The 22,580-nt window shown below is 37.0% G+C and overlaps 2 protein-coding genes across 2 annotated transcripts; both read right to left on the bottom strand.

Annotated features, from left to right (window-relative positions):
- Nucleotides 1–370: 370 nt before the first annotated feature.
- Nucleotides 371–1,714, bottom strand: LOC128869665 (uncharacterized). The gene is made up of 5 exons (XM_054112248.1): nucleotides 1,354–1,714; nucleotides 1,150–1,277; nucleotides 866–1,078; nucleotides 650–805; nucleotides 371–484 (listed from the first exon to the last, which is right to left on the bottom strand). Exons 2-5 carry the CDS (start codon nucleotides 1,210–1,212, stop codon nucleotides 377–379), a joined length of 540 nt encoding a protein of 179 aa, XP_053968223.1. The 5' UTR covers nucleotides 1,213–1,277; nucleotides 1,354–1,714; the 3' UTR covers nucleotides 371–376.
- An 11,612-nt stretch (nucleotides 1,715–13,326) lies between these two features.
- On the bottom strand, nucleotides 13,327–15,891 carry LOC128870482 (uncharacterized). The gene is made up of 5 exons (XM_054113163.1): nucleotides 14,366–15,891; nucleotides 14,162–14,289; nucleotides 13,878–14,090; nucleotides 13,662–13,817; nucleotides 13,327–13,496 (listed from the first exon to the last, which is right to left on the bottom strand). Exons 2-5 carry the CDS (start codon nucleotides 14,222–14,224, stop codon nucleotides 13,389–13,391), a joined length of 540 nt encoding a protein of 179 aa, XP_053969138.1. The 5' UTR covers nucleotides 14,225–14,289; nucleotides 14,366–15,891; the 3' UTR covers nucleotides 13,327–13,388.
- Nucleotides 15,892–22,580: the final 6,689 nt, after the last annotated feature.

Genomic DNA, 22,580 nt, shown 5'->3' on the forward strand with positions numbered 1-22,580 from the left:
GACAAATATAACGTAAATAACATTTATTTAACTCTATTAATATATTTACACTTATATTTAAGAAACTGTGTTTTCACGAAACTATTTTAATAACAAAAGTACGTTTACATTTAATTTGATTAGTATTTTTGATTAGTAATTTATTTATTTACTAGTTATTAGTATACCTACTTCTTTATATATATTATAATTATATTTAAAAAATTATATTAAGGCAAAATTAGTGTGAAAATAGTATAAACTGTAATATTTGAAGGCAAAAGGTAAATACATTCATTGATTAATAGTTAATTTTACATTTTTTTTTAGTTCTAATTAATAATTTATTTACATATAACTTTTTTATATATATTAAGTGTTAAATATTATTTCTTATTTAAATTCCGCTGCCGATAATTTCGCTGCTTAAAACGGTGGTGACTAAGCTCAATTGACCTACGAATGTTCTTCTCGTAAGTTGCTCGTCCGCATAGCTGAAAAATATCTGAAACAAGAAAACAGATACAATGTTATAGATGCGGTGTATATATGTATATATGTTAATTTTTTTTTTAATTTTTGTGCAAAATTTTAGAACTAGTTATTTACCATATTACAATTTTAAATAAAGTGAATAACCAAAAACAAAAGAAAGTACAAATTTACCTACCAAAAAGTATGTCCGAAACAAGAGAATATTGGGACAATGCTTCATTGTTGCCCTACCATCCCAGTTGCAAAGCGACAACATTTCATTACTATAAAGTTGACGAAGCAAATCGTCAACAGTCGTTTCAGGACCCTTAATTTTCAAAAGTAAAGTTTTCTAAAAATTAAAACAAAAACATCTATTAGACAAGAACGAAGAAATTATTTTTTTACTAACCATTGCCTCAAGATATTGTTGTTGCAGCAGCTTTTTTTCAAATTCTTCAGCTGCAGCTAGCGTTTGCAATGGTAATGTGGACGATATTTCCGTTTGAATTTCATCCACTTCTTCTCCAGTCATTTTACAAACAGAATGATGAATCCTGCGGAGTAGGACCTTACATTCACGCACCGTCTTAAATTGTGTTAGCTGCTCACTGGCTTCGATTTTCTGTATAGTTATCAAAATAAGAATGTAAATAAATAGTTTGATACGACAGTGGTATGCCGCTAAATACGTACATTTTCATTAAATATGTTTTCTAAATTAGTTAGTCGCTTGCCGAAATGAAAGAATTGGTCCATAACTATTTTCTGGTTTTCCAATAATTTTGCTTGGTTTGTTAAAACCGTTTTTTACAATTCCTCAACTGCTGGGAAAAATTAGAAATTTAAGTTTAAATTAACAATATAAATATAATATATATATATATGCATTTAAAATACCCTTGTCGCCAACTGGCTGCTGAGCCTCAATGCCAATGCTTTCTTCGCTGAACAAAAACTCCATATCTGTAATAATAGCATAAAAAAACAGCAGTATCAAATTTCTTAATATTTTAAATGTTAAATCTAATTTTCAAAAACGTGGAAAAGGTGATGCAGAACTGGTATAAGTAAGTGTTTGCCTTCATGGGGTATGCAAAAGTATTTGTATGCAATGTCCTCTTTGGGTATTTTTATTTCTTCATTACCTAATTGATCACCTAGTATTATACCTAGTGCCGGAGAAGATTGTACCGGTTGGTCAAAATAGTTTTCTAATTTGCCAAAACTGTATCCTATTAAATAATCACCTATACCTATTATTTTGACAGGCACAACTTTTCTGCTAAAACAGTAGGAATCTTTTTCTTTTTTGTGATCAATTTTGAAAGCACCAATTTTTGAAATATTCTCGACATCATTTCCTTCTTCTAGCCTAAAATGTATTTGTTCAAGAATTTTGTTTGGCTTTTTAACGATTTTCTTTAAATATTGCATATAGTTTTCAAACTTATATGCCGAAAAACTATCAAGAGTTCCATACTGCCTAGCACAATCTGTTATGTGCAACTACCCATGCACATTATAACTAACTAAATAGTCACCAAAGATTTGCCCAAACAAATGAACAAACTCCTGCAAAATATTCTGTGCTACGTCTGCTTCAGTTTTTAATGATTTTTGGCTTGATAATAGCCGTATTCCAGTGTGCAATAGGAGGAAGAGAAAGTAAAAATCACTACCAATACAGTCTTTTAATACAAAAATTCCAATATACAATAAAAATTGTCTGTATTCCGTCGATTTCCAATTATTGATTTCATTGAAATCCCTGCACACGTGACCAAAATCTGTAGGAACATATTTTGACAAAAAATTAATTTTTTCATTAATTTTAGTGATATTAGCTCTCTTCATTAACAACTGAGTCAACTTTTTAGTTACACCAAGATCGACTAGGTGCATTGGATCAAGTGGAAATTGCGACACCATTTTAAAACCTGATTTTTCTAAAATGCTTTCGCAAGTTCTAAAAGTAGAACTATGATGTGCCGGTTCTGCTCTATATTTAAAAGAAACATCAGAGCGTAGGTTATGAACTTTTTTCGAAAAGCAAATCCTTTTATTTACATAACTTCCTACTTGATCACACTTTGAGCAACTATTTTTACCATTGTGAGACTGTACACCTGTGACAAAGGCACGGGCAGGTGTATCACAGCAAAATAAACGGATATCAAACTTTTTCTTTATGGGATTTGATCCCACTTGAAGTCCGTTTTCTTTCAAATAAATTACTTCCTCACAAAAATCTTTTAAGTAATCATTGACGTTCCACGGTTTTTCCGTCCCAGAAAAGCAAGCAATGGTAAAAGGGTACTCGTTTGGAAAGCCAACGATTGCCCCAAGGATGGGCCACAAAACTTTACTTGAACTGTTATACAACTTAAGCCCATCAATGCCTACGTCAATTTTTACTTCATCACCTCCTAGGACTAGTTTGCGGTTGTGTGCTTTGCAGTCTTCCACAAGGCTTCTTATTAGCGGCGACGGCAGTGGACCTGTGTCGTCTCCGGCAAAATAGAACGAGGTTAGCCAGATGTTGCTTCCGCTCACTTCCCAGCTAACCGTCGTAGTATCTGCGTTACTGAAATTTTGAATCATAAATATGTTAAGATGTGCTTTTGCAATTATGCATGCTCTTTTAGTACCTTCACAATTGGTCTTGTATACTTTATAACCTCATGTCCTCAGACCGCAGATTTCGCCATTCCGTACCCAGGGTTCCTGGATGAGGACTACATCCGGCTGATCTTCTGCCAGACGATCCAGGAGGGCAAGGCAGGCTTCCTTACAATGATGTAGGTTTATCTGCAGAAGATGCATCAGCTGTTAGCGTTATGTCTGGGTCTTCTTTGTTTTCGCATAAAAGTTCCCTTTCGGAATACTTACGCTGTTGTACGGAATACTTACCCTCCCGTTCGAAGTACAACCTCCCTAAGCCCATTTCTGAGCCTGAAGAGGTGTATTCTTCTTCGGTGGGATGGTCGTCTTCGCTCATTGGCTCGGTTTCGCTCATGGGTTCTAGTTCGCTCATGAGCTTTGCACTTTCCTTCGTGGTGAGGAACTCAATTGCATCCGTGTAGGTTTTATAAATGTGAAGCTTCACCTTTACAAAACCGTATCTCAATTGCCCATCGCATTTCGCTAACGGTTCAATTGAGTTTTCTGTGAGGAGCAGGAGAGCCTGCATGGTGGCGCGCTTCTGTTCTTTCGATTCTTTCACGCTGTTTTTGTTGGTAAGTGTTTTGACATACCTTCACTCCTGCGTTGGGATATCCGGATTGCAGACCCGAATGAGCTTCATAATCTCTTCCGGGTCTTCGACGGTTGAAGGTTACCAAACCCTTGCTCGTGGCCTGGACGGAATATCCTTCCTGTCCACGACCATTATTTATTTTATTTATTTATTTATTTATTTATTGTCTTTGAATGGATACATTCTTACAGACTATATTAAGCTAATGTACAATAGTTTAGTAGTATACTAAGAAAAGAACGATTTAAGATGATTGACTAAGATGCCATACGGCCATGTAAAATCAGCACCAGAAGAATTGAAAAACATATTTAAATCTGCACATGTCCTAGGAATCGGAGCATTCACCCCATAGTTGGTTCTCGAGAAGCCAATTTTAAAGGTTTCATACTGTCGGAGCCTCATACTGGGTATATTAAATTGAATTTTACTTAAAAGGGAAGGACAATCAATAGATCCAGAAATGATGCGAATAATAAATGAGCACGATAGAATAGATCGTCTGCTATCAAGTGGTTTTAAGTCAATTAATAAACATCGAGAGCGGTACGATGGAACAGGTTCAGAAAAGTTTAAAGATCGGAGCGCAAAACGAAGAAAGACTTTCTGAACTCTCTCAATCCGATTAGACAGACCTATTTGGTACGGTCTCCAAATAATAGCGGCATACTCTAATCTTGATCTAACAAAAGCACAATACAATGTTTTGAGAGTGTGTGGGTTGGTAAATGCAGAACAATTACGGCGAACGAATGCTAGCATCGCATATGATCGTCTTATGACGTGGTTAACATGGCTGGTGAAATTCAGCTTAGAGTCGAAAATAACGCCTAAGTCTTTAATTTCCTCAACGGATTGCAAAGGTAAGCCAGCAATATTATACGAAGTATGCAAAGTATTGTTTGATTTAGCATATTTTACGTGAAAGCATTTGCTAATATTTAGTGACAAACGGTTTAAATAGCACCAGTTCCGAACATTGTGCAAGTCGGTTTGCAACTTTTCAGAGTCCCTAACACTGTTAATCACCGCAAATATTTTAAGATCATCAGCATACAACAAGTGGTCTGCAAACGAAAAGCAAGAACCAATATCGTTAATAAAAAGTATAAAGAGGAGGGGTCCTAGAATACTTCCCTGTGGGACACCAGAGGATGCAATAAATGCACGGGATGTCGTATTATCAACGGCTACAACGCAGTGCCTGTTGGACAAATATGATTTGATCCATGACAAAAACGTGGAGTGTATACCCAATGATGCAAGCTTCGACAAGAGTATCCGGTGCGATACTTTGTCAAACGCTTTAGAGAAGTCTGTGTAAATTGCATCAACTTGAGATCTGTTCTGGAAGGCTGAAATGCAGTAATCATTGAAAATAGACAAGTTAGTGACAGTGGAGCGACTTGCAACAAAACCATGCTGGTTGGTAGATATTAGGCCTTTGACAGCAAAATATAACTTTTCATTCACTGTTATCTCAAAAAGTTTTGAGACAGACGAAAGCTTCGAAATCGGTCTGTAGTTGCTAACATCGTTTTTATTTCCACTCTTAAATATAGGCGTAACGGAAGTAAATTTCCAGTCGTCAACAAAGATACCAGAGGACAACGATTTATTGAATATAATTGTGAGAGGCTCAGCAAGACACAAGCAATTCTTCAGCAAAATGCCCGAAAGGCCATCCGAGTCAGTTTTCGTTGTAGACTTAAGCTTCATAATACCCTTGACGACATCAGTAACAGATAGGCACAAAGTCCCAAAATTGAGAGGTGAAAAACTATTAGAGGGTAAACTAGAATCGGAGTCTAAGTCGGGTTCAAAATTAGAGCAGAAAAAGTCAGCAAATAAATTGGCAGATTCTATGGCAGAATTTGCATATTTACCATTATAAAAAACATTGTTTGGCACCATTGAGCAAGACTTTTTTGATTTGATGAATTGCCAAAAGGCCTTCGAATCCGAAATAATAGTGTTTTCGAAATTCAAGATGTAATTTCTATATAAGAACTTGTTCAAACAGTTAAACTCTTTTAAATGGCATTGAAATTTTGAGAAGTGCATTGGGTCTCCAGACCTTTTATACAGTTTAGAAAATTTGTTTTTTAGATTCTTTAGATGCCTAAGCCGTTTGGTATGCCAAGGTGACTTATATACTTTCTTACGATAAACAGGAATGTGCTTCAGACACAGCTCAGAAACCTTAGTCTTAAAAAAATGAAAACAAGAGGTAACATCATTGTCGTGGAAGGCATTATCCCAGTCAATACTTAATAAAATTTCGTTTAAAATTGAGAAGTCACATAAGTTGTAGTTGAATTTGATGTTAGGCTCATCGGATACCTCAGAAAACTCATAAAATTCCAACTCAAGAGAGAGAGGAACATGATGTTTATCAGTTAAAGATATGGGAGCAATGCCTTCCGACAACGTGTAGTTGATGTTATTTGAAATGAACACTAGATCTAGGATTCTATTAAGGCTGTTATAAAAACCATTAATTTGTGATAAATCAATGCTTAAAAAGCTATCAATGACATGAATTTCGGCTGAAGAATTTACATTAGAAGCCATAAAAGCAGCCGAGTTTCTAAGTGGGGACCAACTCAGACGACATAAATTAAAATCACCAAGGACACAAAGATGACTGTCACCAGCTATGCTTGATGCTAATGACACAACATTGTCAGAATGTGCAAAGTATAAATGATCCGGACTATTCGGCGGAATGTAGGATCCACACACATAAACTGTTCCAGATGAGCCATAAACACGTACACAAAGCTGATCAATGAGTGTGTCAGAATTGGTAAGAGTAACCAATGATGCCCGAAATTTTCTCCGAACAGCAATGAGAACACCACCTCCTCTGGAACATCCAGATTTGACAGGGTCACGGTCTTTACGGAAAACATCGTACAAATTGAGATCAAAAATTTCACAATCGAAGAAATTAGCTTGGCATTTGGGTACACTTCGCCGACTTTGGAGATGGCCTCTTTATGCAGCTGAACCGATCTCTCATCGTCGCACGCTATTATTTTTATCTGGCCTTGGTGCCAGCCTAAGTCTTCGCACGCAGGGGGGGCCGGGGTTCTCCAGAATAACCTTCAGTGCCACTTTCGTTAGCTCGGCCTCGATCCATTTCCATTGGGCCTTGGGGATCGTACCTTCAGGATAGTTCTCGTCCAGGACTCCTATGATAAAGCGGTCTTTTGCAACCTCTGCAAATGATCTTCTGGGCGTCACGCCCATTGATTTGTGCCTTTTTGCGCTTGGCTTATTATCCTCCAAGGACCGCTGTCGTTTTGGAGCCGATTGTATTGGTTTGAAGTCGGGGTTGAAATCAGGAATGATCGCATTCGCTCTTTCAATCGCCTCTTTCAACTCCTGTGACATTTCACCTTCCTTTGGGTGAGTTTCGTGCACCCTCCTTAGGAGCCTAGCTGCGTTTCTGCGATCCTGGTAGCTCGCTTTCGCTGGGTCTACCACCCTCACAAGCGGTCATCCTTCGGTACCGGAGCTAGCAGTAGCAGTGCTTCCGGTCGGGACCGTTTTTGGGGGCTGAATCGCAGTTGACTGCCGGGCTAGTGCACCTCTACTTGTACTTGGACCTGTGTCCAGTTCTGATTGTGTGGCAACTGGCCTCGCTTTCGCTGAGACTGTCGCTGTATGTTTCGATCGACTTATTAAGCCGATGGATGGCGTTTTCTTCGAGCTCAGTGCGACCGTTGCTTTTATTGCGGAACTGTTTGTTCCTGTCGGTCTATTAGAAGGAGGACCGATCTCCTTTTTTTGTTTGTTTTTGAATTAGGACTCTGCATTTTTGGACCCACGAGTGTCGGAGAAAGGATGTCCGCCCGTGCATAGCTCCGAACTACACGAGTAAGGCTAGTTATTACGGAGGACGCCAGTTATCCGTAAGCTCCGTTCGAGACTTGGTTATTTATTAGAAGGACCTCAAGCCTGACAGATTCTCGGCACGGCTCGCATCACACCTTAATCCAGCCCTTCACCCCCGACCACGTTAAAAGTACCTTGAGTAGTGCTGTACTATTGAGGAGTATCGAACCCTACCCATAGTACCCTTAACTTAGCTAAGTACCTCCTGAAAATAGGAAAACTCTGGTACTTATTACCAGCTGGCACCCTCGGGGAGGGTTCAGTGGAGGATTTTCGCCAGCCTAACATACGTACATAACTTACATATGATACATACATATTATAATTTAACTAAACTTGCGTTTCCGTCATGTGCCATCTGGAATTAAGCAATTCCAAAGAATTGCTTTATTAAAACTGCAATAATGCAACTTATACTTTTATTGAACACTTATTAACTTTTTTCTTAACAAAGCCGTCTGTGTTAAATTAAATATTCGAGTTGAATTTTAGTTAGTGGGAACGGAAATGCAAATTATTAATAGCGAACTAAATAAATGGGTAAACAGTTCTTGGAACTGCATTTATGTAAAAATAAAGTAGTAAATTAATGTGAGAAGTACATATTTATGTACGTACTATATGTATATTAGTATTTATATTATATTGGCTTGTGTTAAGGGGTTATATGTACGCAGTTATGACTTTCAAAATAATCGATTTTTTCTTATTACATTTTTGTAATGTACATATATTCAAAAGTATACGCACGAAATTTGAAGTAGATCTAAGCAATACTTTCGGAGTTATACCTAAATATGTAGAGATGCCTCGGCACGTTTTAAGGTAGGTATTGAAACTTTAAACGTGTTTTTTTCAAAACGGCATTTTTCAAGTCGGTGTACACGATATCTCGAAAACGGCTTGTTTGATCAACCGTTTTAACTCAGTCTTTAAAGATACATTTTCTAGTAATTAATCGTTCCTTTTGTAAATCTGATACTTATTTTCCATTTTATAATCAATTTACGGCCAAATTTTAACGTAAAAATCGAAATCATTTCTTTTAAAAGCTGCCAATTTGTGAAAATTCACTATTTTGATTAGCCGAACGATTAATTACTAGATAATCTAATATACTAACAAAATTTGTTTGGTTTTTTGATTTCAGATAATCCAATCCTGAGTTACGATGTACACCGTAAATCGTCTTTTTTTAAAGGAGGTTCGAGAAATCGCCTGCAGCGCGCTCTATAATCAACATTTTCATAAATAAAAAAATTTGTTACGTTCTTGAAGGATGCTTTTATAACCGCCAAAAATTTTCAAATTAAAATATTCTGAAGTTTCTTCAGGATAAATCCTTGACAACCCGTCTTTTATTTGCTTCATAACTGCGTATAACCCCTTAAGGGAATAACGGAAGATATTACAATATAACACTCTATCTCAAATCTTACCCCCAATATTTGCTACATGGCCCGGGCTTGGTTAGCTGTACTCATTTTAGAAACCATTCCGCCAATCATTTTCCCCAATGAGTCCGCTGAGTTGTTGGATTTGTTTTCCTTCTCAATACATCTTCTTTTGAAGAGATTGATGGCTCCTCCATTCTATACCTCAGCACTTCTGCCACGTTTTTTTCCATTAGGTTGCTGTGACTGGGGTAGAGCAACTGACGGAGATGAAGCTTAGATTACTGATGTTGATGGCGATGCTGAATCAACATCAATACACTTTCCTGCCATACCGGTCGCGGTATTAAAATAATTGTGATCTAGAATTAAAAATACTAATAAATACAGGGTCCGGCTCTCGAAATGTAACCAAGCTCAGACCGCTCGCGCAGCTGATGCACGGGCATCAGCTGTCTGTTAGCGCGGAAACATTTTGCCGAGAGTAAGCGCGAAAAAAAATCAGTAATGGATTTCAATAGTGTGATTGCATAATAGGTTGTCTTTTTGAATCCAAGGTTGTTCAAATGGTTTATAACGGTTTGATGACTCGTGCCCAGCTCTTGACCGATGCTACGGCTGCTACTATGCCGGTCTCTTTCGATCAATTCAGCGATTTTATCGCAATTTTTGACGACAGGCCTTCCAGACCGTGGCGCATCTTCGATCACCTCTGCACCAGAACGAAAACGTTGAAACCATCGTTGTGCGGTGGAAATGGAAACTGTATCGGGTCCATAAACTGCACAAATTTTATAGGCAGCATGAGATGCATTTTTGCCTTTATCGTAGTAGTACCAGAGAATGTTAATGCAATGAGAAGGTGCAAATGTTACTGTGAGCTTTTTTTAGTACAATTGAGATTTGAAAGATTTGTAATAAGGTCATTTAGCACACCGAGTTTATAGACACCTCACTGACTTTTGCCCACACAAAAATTAGAAACACCACATATCTTTCACCTCAACACACAACACATTTCTCACCTCGACATTAAACCAATTAAATTTATACTATTTTCGTATTTTTGAAATAATAAGCGAATACGTAAAATTTATTACATCATTTTTTTTTTCAATTACATTAAAAAAAAAACGATTTAAAAAAAAAAATTTATAAAAAAAAGTTTGCGCCGGGAATTGAACTCGAGTCTAACATGTGGCGAGGAAAAATAGGCGGTGCGTTTATTTCTTCGAATGCTTATTTTTTGACCATTTTGTTACTTTTGAAATGATAAGCGGATACATAAAATGTATTACAAATTTTTTTACGATTACATTAAAAAAAAAAAATGTGAAAACGAAAAAAAAAAAAATATGTGCCGAGAATTGATGGTGAGTCACGTGGGGAGGATAAATACGCAGAGCGTTTATTTATGCGCCTGTGAACAAAAGGTTTTGTGCATGCGCGCGACGCGAATAAATTTTAATAAAGTTCTGAAAGTAATTCATGAAGTTTTTCATTACACACATATGTACATAAATGAACGTATACTTTATATGTAAATAAATGATGGTATATGAAATATACATAAGTACATAATATGTATGTACATGTCAATAGGAGGTATTTGCATCCAGAAAAAAAGAACGGTTTAAGATAAATCAACACTTATTTTATATTGTATGTCAATTTATAGTTTATGTATTCGACAGCATTTACATACATATGTATGTATGTACATTTGTATATGAAAAACAATAATGCACAAGCGCAAGAACATCATATCACATATGCAAGTATGCCCAAATAACCTTGACTTATGTATGTACACATGTCATACCACATCACATTCTTACAAGAAATCAAATACACATACGCACTAGTGAACGAGCTTCTTCCTAACAAGTGCAAAAACAATTCTGCTCTATGTATGCATATATACCGACTTTATGTCCTAGCTATATACATACATACATATATACCTACTTGCCTTCTAAACTTCCTACAAAATAATTGTATTCATATGTTACTACATCCATGCACGTTCATACATTCAAGCATACATATACATATGCGCGAGCACAGCGCTCCCTTCTTGCTTCCGTGTACTTTTGTCTTTCACCAGTCGATATTCCTAATATTGTACTTACAAAAACACAATACTTTGATAGACGCAAAAGCAACAGCAAGCACAACGCGATGGCCGCTTTGCCACCACACATTCTAAAATGTTCTAGAACACAACAAAAACACATACATACCTCACATGCGCATGTCGCCCAAAGCTAAAATCTAAGCCTAGCGACTACAAAAACAAAATACATTCGTAGACGCAGTCGCAGCGGCCATGATTCTATCAGCGACGGCGCTGAACAATTTAGAACAAAAACAAAAAGTTCATTCATAAGTTCGAGTTCATATTTCAATTTCATTCATAAAACGAGCCGCCCATATGCCAATTTTCGCGACCATTCGAAAATAGTCAATATTGGAATATTTCGCGTGGAATTATTTGCCAATATTTCATAAATCTTAAATTTTTGTCATGTCGAGTGGCCGCGGCTCCGTATGTATGTATGCACCCTTATATGTACATATGTAAATATGTCTTCTAACTGTGCGACAGTCGCGAGTTAATGCGACTTCCAGCGAATCACACATTGCTGTCCGCAAAGCCGCATATATGTACCTTATGATCAGAAAGTACCGGGAATGTTTAAATTAAACAAAACTGAGTTAAATTTAAGGCAAATTTATATTATCTCCTTCAAAATATGACCCGTCTGAAGCAACATACATGTGCCAACGTTTAACCCAGTCCTCCAAACACCCCCGGCAGGCCGATTTGTATTCTCTTTGATCAGTGCGATGGCGCGTTATCATCATGCAAAATCTGAGAATTGTTTGCTCACATTTCCGGGGGTTTCCAACACACAGCATCTCTCTAAGGTTTCAAAACGGATAAATAATATTCTCTATTTTGAATGTTTGGCCCGATGGAAGGTACTCATGGTGGACTATGCCTTGGCAATCGAAGGAAACAGTCAATTTCACCTTCCCGGTTCTTTTTGCTCATAGGGTATACATATCCCATCTTTTCACTGACGGACAAGAAGACGGTCGCAGTTGCTGTTTTTTATATGCATACATTTTGCGTTCGTTGAAGGTTTGTATATATTTGTATACATATGCGTGTATGCGCGTTTGGCTTTCTGGATGCATCCATGGATATTAGAATATTTTCTCATCAATATGTGTATGTAAGTATTCAGATTTGACTGAAGAGATTAAATATAGGAATGCATATTCATATGATTCCCTTTATGGCTGTTTTACATATAAATTAATTCAAAAGAAGTATGAATAACGTTATATAGAAAATAAATTTCTAAATAACAGGTATTAGAAAAACCTGAATACACTATTTTAAATCAATTCTAATTAAATCAAATATAAAAAATGAAATAAAAATATCGAGCATAAAACTGTGTACAGGATTTAAACCTGAGTCAAACCTGAGACTATGTACCGCATACTCAACACATCTTTCACGGTTGCGCTAATTTACAATTATTAATGAAGTTATCTAAATCACTCATTTATTCGATTCGCACTTTTATATGCACATATTCTGCGTTAGTTGAAAGTTTCCCAGCAAGAAGAGTGGCGGTCAGGTTACCCTTCACGTAACCGCCACGCGTGGTCGTTAAACTATCACTAACCACGCCCCTTTACAATCACTTTGTTAAAAGCGTTGGGAAAATCGTGCCAAAAATTTTGTGTACGTGTGATTTTTTATCCCTTTCATACATATGGATTCGTTTGCCAGTGCCAGTTTCATATAAACGTAGCGACGAACAAAATAACTTTTAGGCCAGCGCCGGCAGCATAGCGCGATAGCCGAGCGGCTAGCAATGCAACTTTCCAATCCAAAATCCCCGGTTCGAGTCACAAACAAATTTTTTTTTTTTTATATTTATTTCATTTTGTTTTAGTTTAATGGTTTTCTTTTACAAATTGACGACAAATATAACGTAAATAACATTTATTTAACTCTATTAATATATTTACACTTATATTTAAGAAACTGTGTTTTCACGAAACTATTTTAATAACAAAAGTACGTTTACATTTAATTTGATTAGTATTTTTGATTAGTAATTTATTTATTTACTAGTTATTAGTATACCTACTTCTTTATATATATTATAATTATATTTAAAAAATTATATTAAGGCAAAATTAGTGTGAAAATAGTATAAACTGTAATATTTGAAGGCAAAAGGTAAATACATTCATTGATTAATAGTTAATTTTACATTTTTTTTAGTTCTAATTAATAATTTATTTACATATAACTTTTTTATATATATTAAGTGTTAAATATTATTTCTTATTTAAATTCCGCTGCCGATAATTTCGCTGCTTAAAACGGTGGTGACTAAGCTCAATTGACCTACGAATGTTCTTCTCGTAAGTTGCTCGTCCGCATAGCTGAAAAATATCTGAAACAAGAAAACAGATACAATGTTATAGATGCGGTGTATATATGTATATATGTTAATTTTTTTTTTAATTTTTGTGCAAAATTTTAGAACTAGTTATTTACCATATTACAATTTTAAATAAAGTGAATAACCAAAAACAAAAGAAAGTACAAATTTACCTACCAAAAAGTATGTCCGAAACAAGAGAATATTGGGACAATGCTTCATTGTTGCCCTACCATCCCAGTTGCAAAGCGACAACATTTCATTACTATAAAGTTGACGAAGCAAATCGTCAACAGTCGTTTCAGGACCCTTAATTTTCAAAAGTAAAGTTTTCTAAAAATTAAAACAAAAACATCTATTAGACAAGAACGAAGAAATTATTTTTTTACTAACCATTGCCTCAAGATATTGTTGTTGCAGCAGCTTTTTTTCAAATTCTTCAGCTGCAGCTAGCGTTTGCAATGGTAATGTGGACGATATTTCCGTTTGAATTTCATCCACTTCTTCTCCAGTCATTTTACAAACAGAATGATGAATCCTGCGGAGTAGGACCTTACATTCACGCACCGTCTTAAATTGTGTTAGCTGCTCACTGGCTTCGATTTTCTGTATAGTTATCAAAATAAGAATGTAAATAAATAGTTTGATACGACAGTGGTATGCCGCTAAATACGTACATTTTCATTAAATATGTTTTCTAAATTAGTTAGTCGCTTGCCGAAATGAAAGAATTGGTCCATAACTATTTTCTGGTTTTCCAATAATTTTGCTTGGTTTGTTAAAACCGTTTTTTACAATTCCTCAACTGCTGGGAAAAATTAAAAATTTAAGTTTAAATTAACAATATAAATATAATATATATATATATGCATTTAAAATACCCTTGTCGCCAACTGGCTGCTGAGCCTCAATGCCAATGCTTTCTTCGCTGAACAAAAACTCCATATCTGTAATAATAGCATAAAAAAACAGCAGTATCAAATTTCTTAATATTTTAAATGTTAAATCTAATTTTCAAAAACGTGGAAAAGGTGATGCAGAACTGGTATAAGTAAGTGTTTGCCTTCATGGGGTATGCAAAAGTATTTGTATGCAATGTCCTCTTTGGGTATTTTTATTTCTTCATTACCTAATTGATCACCTAGTATTATACCTAGTGCCGGAGAAGATTGTACCGGTTGGTCAAAATAGTTTTCTAATTTGCCAAAACTGTATCCTATTAAATAATCACCTATACCTATTATTTTGACAGGCACAACTTTTCTGCTAAAACAGTAGGAATCTTTTTCTTTTTTGTGATCAATTTTGAAAGCACCAATTTTTGAAATATTCTCGACATCATTTCCTTCTTCTAGCCTAAAATGTATTTGCTCAAGAATTTTGTTTGGCTTTTTAACGATTTTCTTTAAATATTGCATATAGTTTTCAAACTTATATGCCGAAAAACTATCAAGAGTTCCATACTGCCTAGCACAATCTGTTATGTGCAACTACCCATGCACATTATAACTAACTAAATAGTCACCAAAGATTTGCCCAAACAAATGAACAAACTCCTGCAAAATATTCTGTGCTACGTCTGCTTCAGTTTTTAATGATTTTTGGCTTGATAATAGCCGTATTCCAGTGTGCAATAGGAGGAAGAGAAAGTAAAAATCACTACCAATACAGTCTTTTAATACAAAAATTCCAATATACAATAAAAATTGTCTGTATTCCGTCGATTTCCAATTATTGATTTCATTGAAATCCCTGCACACGTGACCAAAATCTGTAGGAACATATTTTGACAAAAAATTAATTTTTTCATTAATTTTAGTGATATTAGCTCTCTTCATTAACAACTGAGTCAACTTTTTAGTTACACCAAGATCGACTAGGTGCATTGGATCAAGTGGAAATTGCGACACCATTTTAAAACCTGATTTTTCTAAAATGCTTTCGCAAGTTCTAAAAGTAGAACTATGATGTGCCGGTTCTGCTCTATATTTAAAAGAAACATCAGAGCGTAGGTTATGAACTTTTTTCGAAAAGCAAATCCTTTTATTTACATAACTTCCTACTTGATCACACTTTGAGCAACTATTTTTACCATTGTGAGACTGTACACCTGTGACAAAGGCACGGGCAGGTGTATCACAGCAAAATAAACGGATATCAAACTTTTTCTTTATGGGATTTGATCCCACTTGAAGTCCGTTTTCTTTCAAATAAATTACTTCCTCACAAAAATCTTTTAAGTAATCATTGACGTTCCACGGTTTTTCCGTCCCAGAAAAGCAAGCAATGGTAAAAGGGTACTCGTTTGGAAAGCCAACGATTGCCCCAAGGATGGGCCACAAAACTTTACTTGAACTGTTATACAACTTAAGCCCATCAATGCCTACGTCAATTTTTACTTCATCACCTCCTAGGACTAGTTTGCGGTTGTGTGCTTTGCAGTCTTCCACAAGGCTTCTTATTAGCGGCGACGGCAGTGGACCTGTGTCGTCTCCGGCAAAATAGAACGAGGTTAGCCAGATGTTGCTTCCGCTCACTTCCCAGCTAACCGTCGTAGTATCTGCGTTACTGAAATTTTGAATCATAAATATGTTAAGATGTGCTTTTGCAATTATGCATGCTCTTTTAGTACCTTCACAATTGGTCTTGTATACTTTATAACCTCATGTCCTCAGACCGCAGATTTCGCCATTCCGTACCCAGGGTTCCTGGATGAGGACTACATCCGGCTGATCTTCTGCCAGACGATCCAGGAGGGCAAGGCAGGCTTCCTTACAATGATGTAGGTTTATCTGCAGAAGATGCATCAGCTGTTAGCGTTATGTCTGGGTCTTCTTTGTTTTCGCATAAAAGTTCCCTTTCGGAATACTTACGCTGTTGTACGGAATACTTACCCTCCCGTTCGAAGTACAACCTCCCTAAGCCCATTTCTGAGCCTGAAGAGGTGTATTCTTCTTCGGTGGGATGGTCGTCTTCGCTCATTGGCTCGGTTTCGCTCATGGGTTCTAGTTCGCTCATGAGCTTTGCACTTTCCTTCGTGGTGAGGAACTCAATTGCATCCGTGTAGGTTTTATAAATGTGAAGCTTCACCTTTACAAAACCGTATCTCAATTGCCCATCGCATTTCGCTAACGGTTCAATTGAGTTTTCTGTGAGGAGCAGGAGAGCCTGCATGGTGGCGCGCTTCTGTTCTTTCGATTCTTTCACGCTGTTTTTGTTGGTAAGTGTTTTGACATACCTTCACTCCTGCGTTGGGATATCCGGATTGCAGACCCGAATGAGCTTCATAATCTCTTCCGGGTCTTCGACGGTTGAAGGTTACCAAACCCTTGCTCGTGGCCTGGACGGAATATCCTTCCTGTCCACGACCATTATTTATTTTATTTATTTATTTATTTATTTATTGTCTTTGAATGGATACATTCTTACAGACTATATTAAGCTAATGTACAATAGTTTAGTAGTATACTAAGAAAAGAACGATTTAAGATGATTGACTAAGATGCCATACGGCCATGTAAAATCAGCACCAGAAGAATTGAAAAACATATTTAAATCTGCACATGTCCTAGGAATCGGAGCATTCACCCCATAGTTGGTTCTCGAGAAGCCAATTTTAAAGGTTTCATACTGTCGGAGCCTCATACTGGGTATATTAAATTGAATTTTACTTAAAAGGGAAGGACAATCAATAGATCCAGAAATGATGCGAATAATAAATGAGCACGATAGAATAGATCGTCTGCTATCAAGTGGTTTTAAGTCAATTAATAAACATCGAGAGCGGTACGATGGAACAGGTTCAGAAAAGTTTAAAGATCGGAGCGCAAAACGAAGAAAGACTTTCTGAACTCTCTCAATCCGATTAGACAGACCTATTTGGTACGGTCTCCAAATAATAGCGGCATACTCTAATCTTGATCTAACAAAAGCACAATACAATGTTTTGAGAGTGTGTGGGTTGGTAAATGCAGAACAATTACGGCGAACGAATGCTAGCATCGCATATGATCGTCTTATGACGTGGTTAACATGGCTGGTGAAATTCAGCTTAGAGTCGAAAATAACGCCTAAGTCTTTAATTTCCTCAACGGATTGCAAAGGTAAGCCAGCAATATTATACGAAGTATGCAAAGTATTGTTTGATTTAGCATATTTTACGTGAAAGCATTTGCTAATATTTAGTGACAAACGGTTTAAATAGCACCAGTTCCGAACATTGTGCAAGTCGGTTTGCAACTTTTCAGAGTCCCTAACACTGTTAATCACCGCAAATATTTTAAGATCATCAGCATACAACAAGTGGTCTGCAAACGAAAAGCAAGAACCAATATCGTTAATAAAAAGTATAAAGAGGAGGGGTCCTAGAATACTTCCCTGTGGGACACCAGAGGATGCAATAAATGCACGGGATGTCGTATTATCAACGGCTACAACGCAGTGCCTGTTGGACAAATATGATTTGATCCATGACAAAAACGTGGAGTGTATACCCAATGATGCAAGCTTCGACAAGAGTATCCGGTGCGATACTTTGTCAAACGCTTTAGAGAAGTCTGTGTAAATTGCATCAACTTGAGATCTGTTCTGGAAGGCTGAAATGCAGTAATCATTGAAAATAGACAAGTTAGTGACAGTGGAGCGACTTGCAACAAAACCATGCTGGTTGGTAGATATTAGGCCTTTGACAGCAAAATATAACTTTTCATTCACTGTTATCTCAAAAAGTTTTGAGACAGACGAAAGCTTCGAAATCGGTCTGTAGTTGCTAACATCGTTTTTATTTCCACTCTTAAATATAGGCGTAACGGAAGTAAATTTCCAGTCGTCAACAAAGATACCAGAGGACAACGATTTATTGAATATAATTGTGAGAGGCTCAGCAAGACACAAGCAATTCTTCAGCAAAATGCCCGAAAGGCCATCCGAGTCAGTTTTCGTTGTAGACTTAAGCTTCATAATACCCTTGACGACATCAGTAACAGATAGGCACAAAGTCCCAAAATTGAGAGGTGAAAAACTATTAGAGGGTAAACTAGAATCGGAGTCTAAGTCGGGTTCAAAATTAGAGCAGAAAAAGTCAGCAAATAAATTGGCAGATTCTATGGCAGAATTTGCATATTTACCATTATAAAAAACATTGTTTGGCACCATTGAGCAAGACTTTTTTGATTTGATGAATTGCCAAAAGGCCTTCGAATCCGAAATAATAGTGTTTTCGAAATTCAAGATGTAATTTCTATATAAGAACTTGTTCAAACAGTTAAACTCTTTTAAATGGCATTGAAATTTTGAGAAGTGCATTGGGTCTCCAGACCTTTTATACAGTTTAGAAAATTTGTTTTTTAGATTCTTTAGATGCCTAAGCCGTTTGGTATGCCAAGGTGACTTATATACTTTCTTACGATAAACAGGAATGTGCTTCAGACACAGCTCAGAAACCTTAGTCTTAAAAAAATGAAAACAAGAGGTAACATCATTGTCGTGGAAGGCATTATCCCAGTCAATACTTAATAAAATTTCGTTTAAAATTGAGAAGTCACATAAGTTGTAGTTGAATTTGATGTTAGGCTCATCGGATACCTCAGAAAACTCATAAAATTCCAACTCAAGAGAGAGAGGAACATGATGTTTATCAGTTAAAGATATGGGAGCAATGCCTTCCGACAACGTGTAGTTGATGTTATTTGAAATGAACACTAGATCTAGGATTCTATTAAGGCTGTTATAAAAACCATTAATTTGTGATAAATCAATGCTTAAAAAGCTATCAATGACATGAATTTCGGCTGAAGAATTTACATTAGAAGCCATAAAAGCAGCCGAGTTTCTAAGTGGGGACCAACTCAGACGACATAAATTAAAATCACCAAGGACACAAAGATGACTGTCACCAGCTATGCTTGATGCTAATGACACAACATTGTCAGAATGTGCAAAGTATAAATGATCCGGACTATTCGGCGGAATGTAGGATCCACACACATAAACTGTTCCAGATGAGCCATAAACACGTACACAAAGCTGATCAATGAGTGTGTCAGAATTGGTAAGAGTAACCAATGATGCCCGAAATTTTCTCCGAACAGCAATGAGAACACCACCTCCTCTGGAACATCCAGATTTGACAGGGTCACGGTCTTTACGGAAAACATCGTACAAATTGAGATCAAAAATTTCACAATCGAAGAAATTAGCTTGGCATTTGGGTACACTTCGCCGACTTTGGAGATGGCCTCTTTATGCAGCTGAACCGATCTCTCATCGTCGCACGCTATTATTTTTATCTGGCCTTGGTGCCAGCCTAAGTCTTCGCACGCAGGGGGGGCCGGGGTTCTCCAGAATAACCTTCAGTGCCACTTTCGTTAGCTCGGCCTCGATCCATTTCCATTGGGCCTTGGGGATCGTACCTTCAGGATAGTTCTCGTCCAGGACTCCTATGATAAAGCGGTCTTTTGCAACCTCTGCAAATGATCTTCTGGGCGTCACGCCCATTGATTTGTGCCTTTTTGCGCTTGGCTTATTATCCTCCAAGGACCGCTGTCGTTTTGGAGCCGATTGTATTGGTTTGAAGTCGGGGTTGAAATCAGGAATGATCGCATTCGCTCTTTCAATCGCCTCTTTCAACTCCTGTGACATTTCACCTTCCTTTGGGTGAGTTTCGTGCACCCTCCTTAGGAGCCTAGCTGCGTTTCTGCGATCCTGGTAGCTCGCTTTCGCTGGGTCTACCACCCTCACAAGCGGTCATCCTTCGGTACCGGAGCTAGCAGTAGCAGTGCTTCCGGTCGGGACCGTTTTTGGGGGCTGAATCGCAGTTGACTGCCGGGCTAGTGCACCTCTACTTGTACTTGGACCTGTGTCCAGTTCTGATTGTGTGGCAACTGGCCTCGCTTTCGCTGAGACTGTCGCTGTATGTTTCGATCGACTTATTAAGCCGATGGATGGCGTTTTCTTCGAGCTCAGTGCGACCGTTGCTTTTATTGCGGAACTGTTTGTTCCTGTCGGTCTATTAGAAGGAGGACCGATCTCCTTTTTTTGTTTGTTTTTGAATTAGGACTCTGCATTTTTGGACCCACGAGTGTCGGAGAAAGGATGTCCGCCCGTGCATAGCTCCGAACTACACGAGTAAGGCTAGTTATTACGGAGGACGCCAGTTATCCGTAAGCTCCGTTCGAGACTTGGTTATTTATTAGAAGGACCTCAAGCCTGACAGATTCTCGGCACGGCTCGCATCACACCTTAATCCAGCCCTTCACCCCCGACCACGTTAAAAGTACCTTGAGTAGTGCTGTACTATTGAGGAGTATCGAACCCTACCCATAGTACCCTTAACTTAGCTAAGTACCTCCTGAAAATAGGAAAACTCTGGTACTTATTACCAGCTGGCACCCTCGGGGAGGGTTCAGTGGAGGATTTTCGCCAGCCTAACATACGTACATAACTTACATATGATACATACATATTATAATTTAACTAAACTTGCGTTTCCGTCATGTGCCATCTGGAATTAAGCAATTCCAAAGAATTGCTTTATTAAAACTGCAATAATGCAACTTATACTTTTATTGAACACTTATTAACTTTTTTCTTAACAAAGCCGTCTGTGTTAAATTAAATATTCGAGTTGAATTTTAGTTAGTGGGAACGGAAATGCAAATTATTAATAGCGAACTAAATAAATGGGTAAACAGTTCTTGGAACTGCATTTATGTAAAAATAAAGTAGTAAATTAATGTGAGAAGTACATATTTATGTACGTACTATATGTATATTAGTATTTATATTATATTGGCTTGTGTTAAGGGGTTATATGTACGCAGTTATGACTTTCAAAAAAATCGATTTTTTCTTATTACATTTTTGTAATGTACATATATTCAAAAGTATACGCACGAAATTTGAAGTAGATCTAAGCAATACTTTCGGAGTTATACCTAAATATGTAGAGATGCCTCGGCACGTTTTAAGGTAGGTATTGAAACTTTAAACGTGTTTTTTTCAAAACGGCATTTTTCAAGTCGGTGTACACGATATCTCGAAAACGGCTTGTTTGATCAACCGTTTTAACTCAGTCTTTAAAGATACATTTTCTAGTAATTAATCGTTCCTTTTGTAAATCTGATACTTATTTTCCATTTTATAATCAATTTACGGCCAAATTTTAACGTAAAAATCGAAATCATTTCTTTTAAAAGCTGCCAATTTGTGAAAATTCACTATTTTGATTAGCCGAACGATTAATTACTAGATAATCTAATATACTAACAAAATTTGTTTGGTTTTTTGATTTCAGATAATCCAATCCTGAGTTACGATGTACACCGTAAATCGTCTTTTTTTAAAGGAGGTTCGAGAAATCGCCTGCAGCGCGCTCTATAATCAACATTTTCATAAATAAAAAAATTTGTTACGTTCTTGAAGGATGCTTTTATAACCGCCAAAAATTTTCAAATTAAAATATTCTGAAGTTTCTTCAGGATAAATCCTTGACAACCCGTCTTTTATTTGCTTCATAACTGCGTATAACCCCTTAAGGGAATAACGGAAGATATTACAATATAACACTCTATCTCAAATCTTACCCCCAATATTTGCTACATGGCCCGGGCTTGGTTAGCTGTACTCATTTTAGAAACCATTCCGCCAATCATTTTCCCCAATGAGTCCGCTGAGTTGTTGGATTTGTTTTCCTTCTCAATACATCTTCTTTTGAAGAGATTGATGGCTCCTCCATTCTATACCTCAGCACTTCTGCCACGTTTTTTTCCATTAGGTTGCTGTGACTGGGGTAGAGCAACTGACGGAGATGAAGCTTAGATTACTGATGTTGATGGCGATGCTGAATCAACATCAATACACTTTCCTGCCATACCGGTCGCGGTATTAAAATAATTGTGTTCTAGAATTAAAAATACTAATAAATACAGGGTCCGGCTCTCGAAATGTAACCAAGCTCAGACCGCTCGCGCAGCTGATGCACGGGCATCAGCTGTCTGTTAGCGCGGAAACATTTTGCCGAGAGTAAGCGCGAAAAAAAATCAGTAATGGATTTCAATAGTGTGATTGCATAATAGGTTGTCTTTTTGAATCCAAGGT

The sequence above is a fragment of the Anastrepha ludens genome, chromosome X (assembly GCF_028408465.1).
Source record: "Anastrepha ludens isolate Willacy chromosome X, idAnaLude1.1, whole genome shotgun sequence".
Classification (NCBI taxonomy): domain Eukaryota; kingdom Metazoa; phylum Arthropoda; class Insecta; order Diptera; family Tephritidae; genus Anastrepha; species Anastrepha ludens.

Excerpts from the sequence above, each read along its gene's own strand:
- LOC128870482 (XM_054113163.1), bottom strand. The coding sequence starts at position 14,224 with ATGGACCAATTCTTTCATTTCGGCAAGCGACTAACTAATTTAGAAAAC. Across the intron at positions 14,091-14,161 it reads AAAACATATTTAATGAAAAT|AAAATCGAAGCCAGTGAGCA; the intron begins GTACGTATTTAG and ends ATAACTATACAG. Across the intron at positions 13,497-13,661 it reads TGTTTCGGACATACTTTTTG|ATATTTTTCAGCTATGCGGA; the intron begins GTAGGTAAATTT and ends TTCTTGTTTCAG.
- LOC128869665 (XM_054112248.1), bottom strand. The coding sequence starts at position 1,212 with ATGGACCAATTCTTTCATTTCGGCAAGCGACTAACTAATTTAGAAAAC. Across the intron at positions 806-865 it reads AACAATATCTTGAGGCAATG|AAAACTTTACTTTTGAAAAT; the intron begins GTTAGTAAAAAA and ends TTTAATTTTTAG. Across the intron at positions 485-649 it reads TGTTTCGGACATACTTTTTG|ATATTTTTCAGCTATGCGGA; the intron begins GTAGGTAAATTT and ends TTCTTGTTTCAG.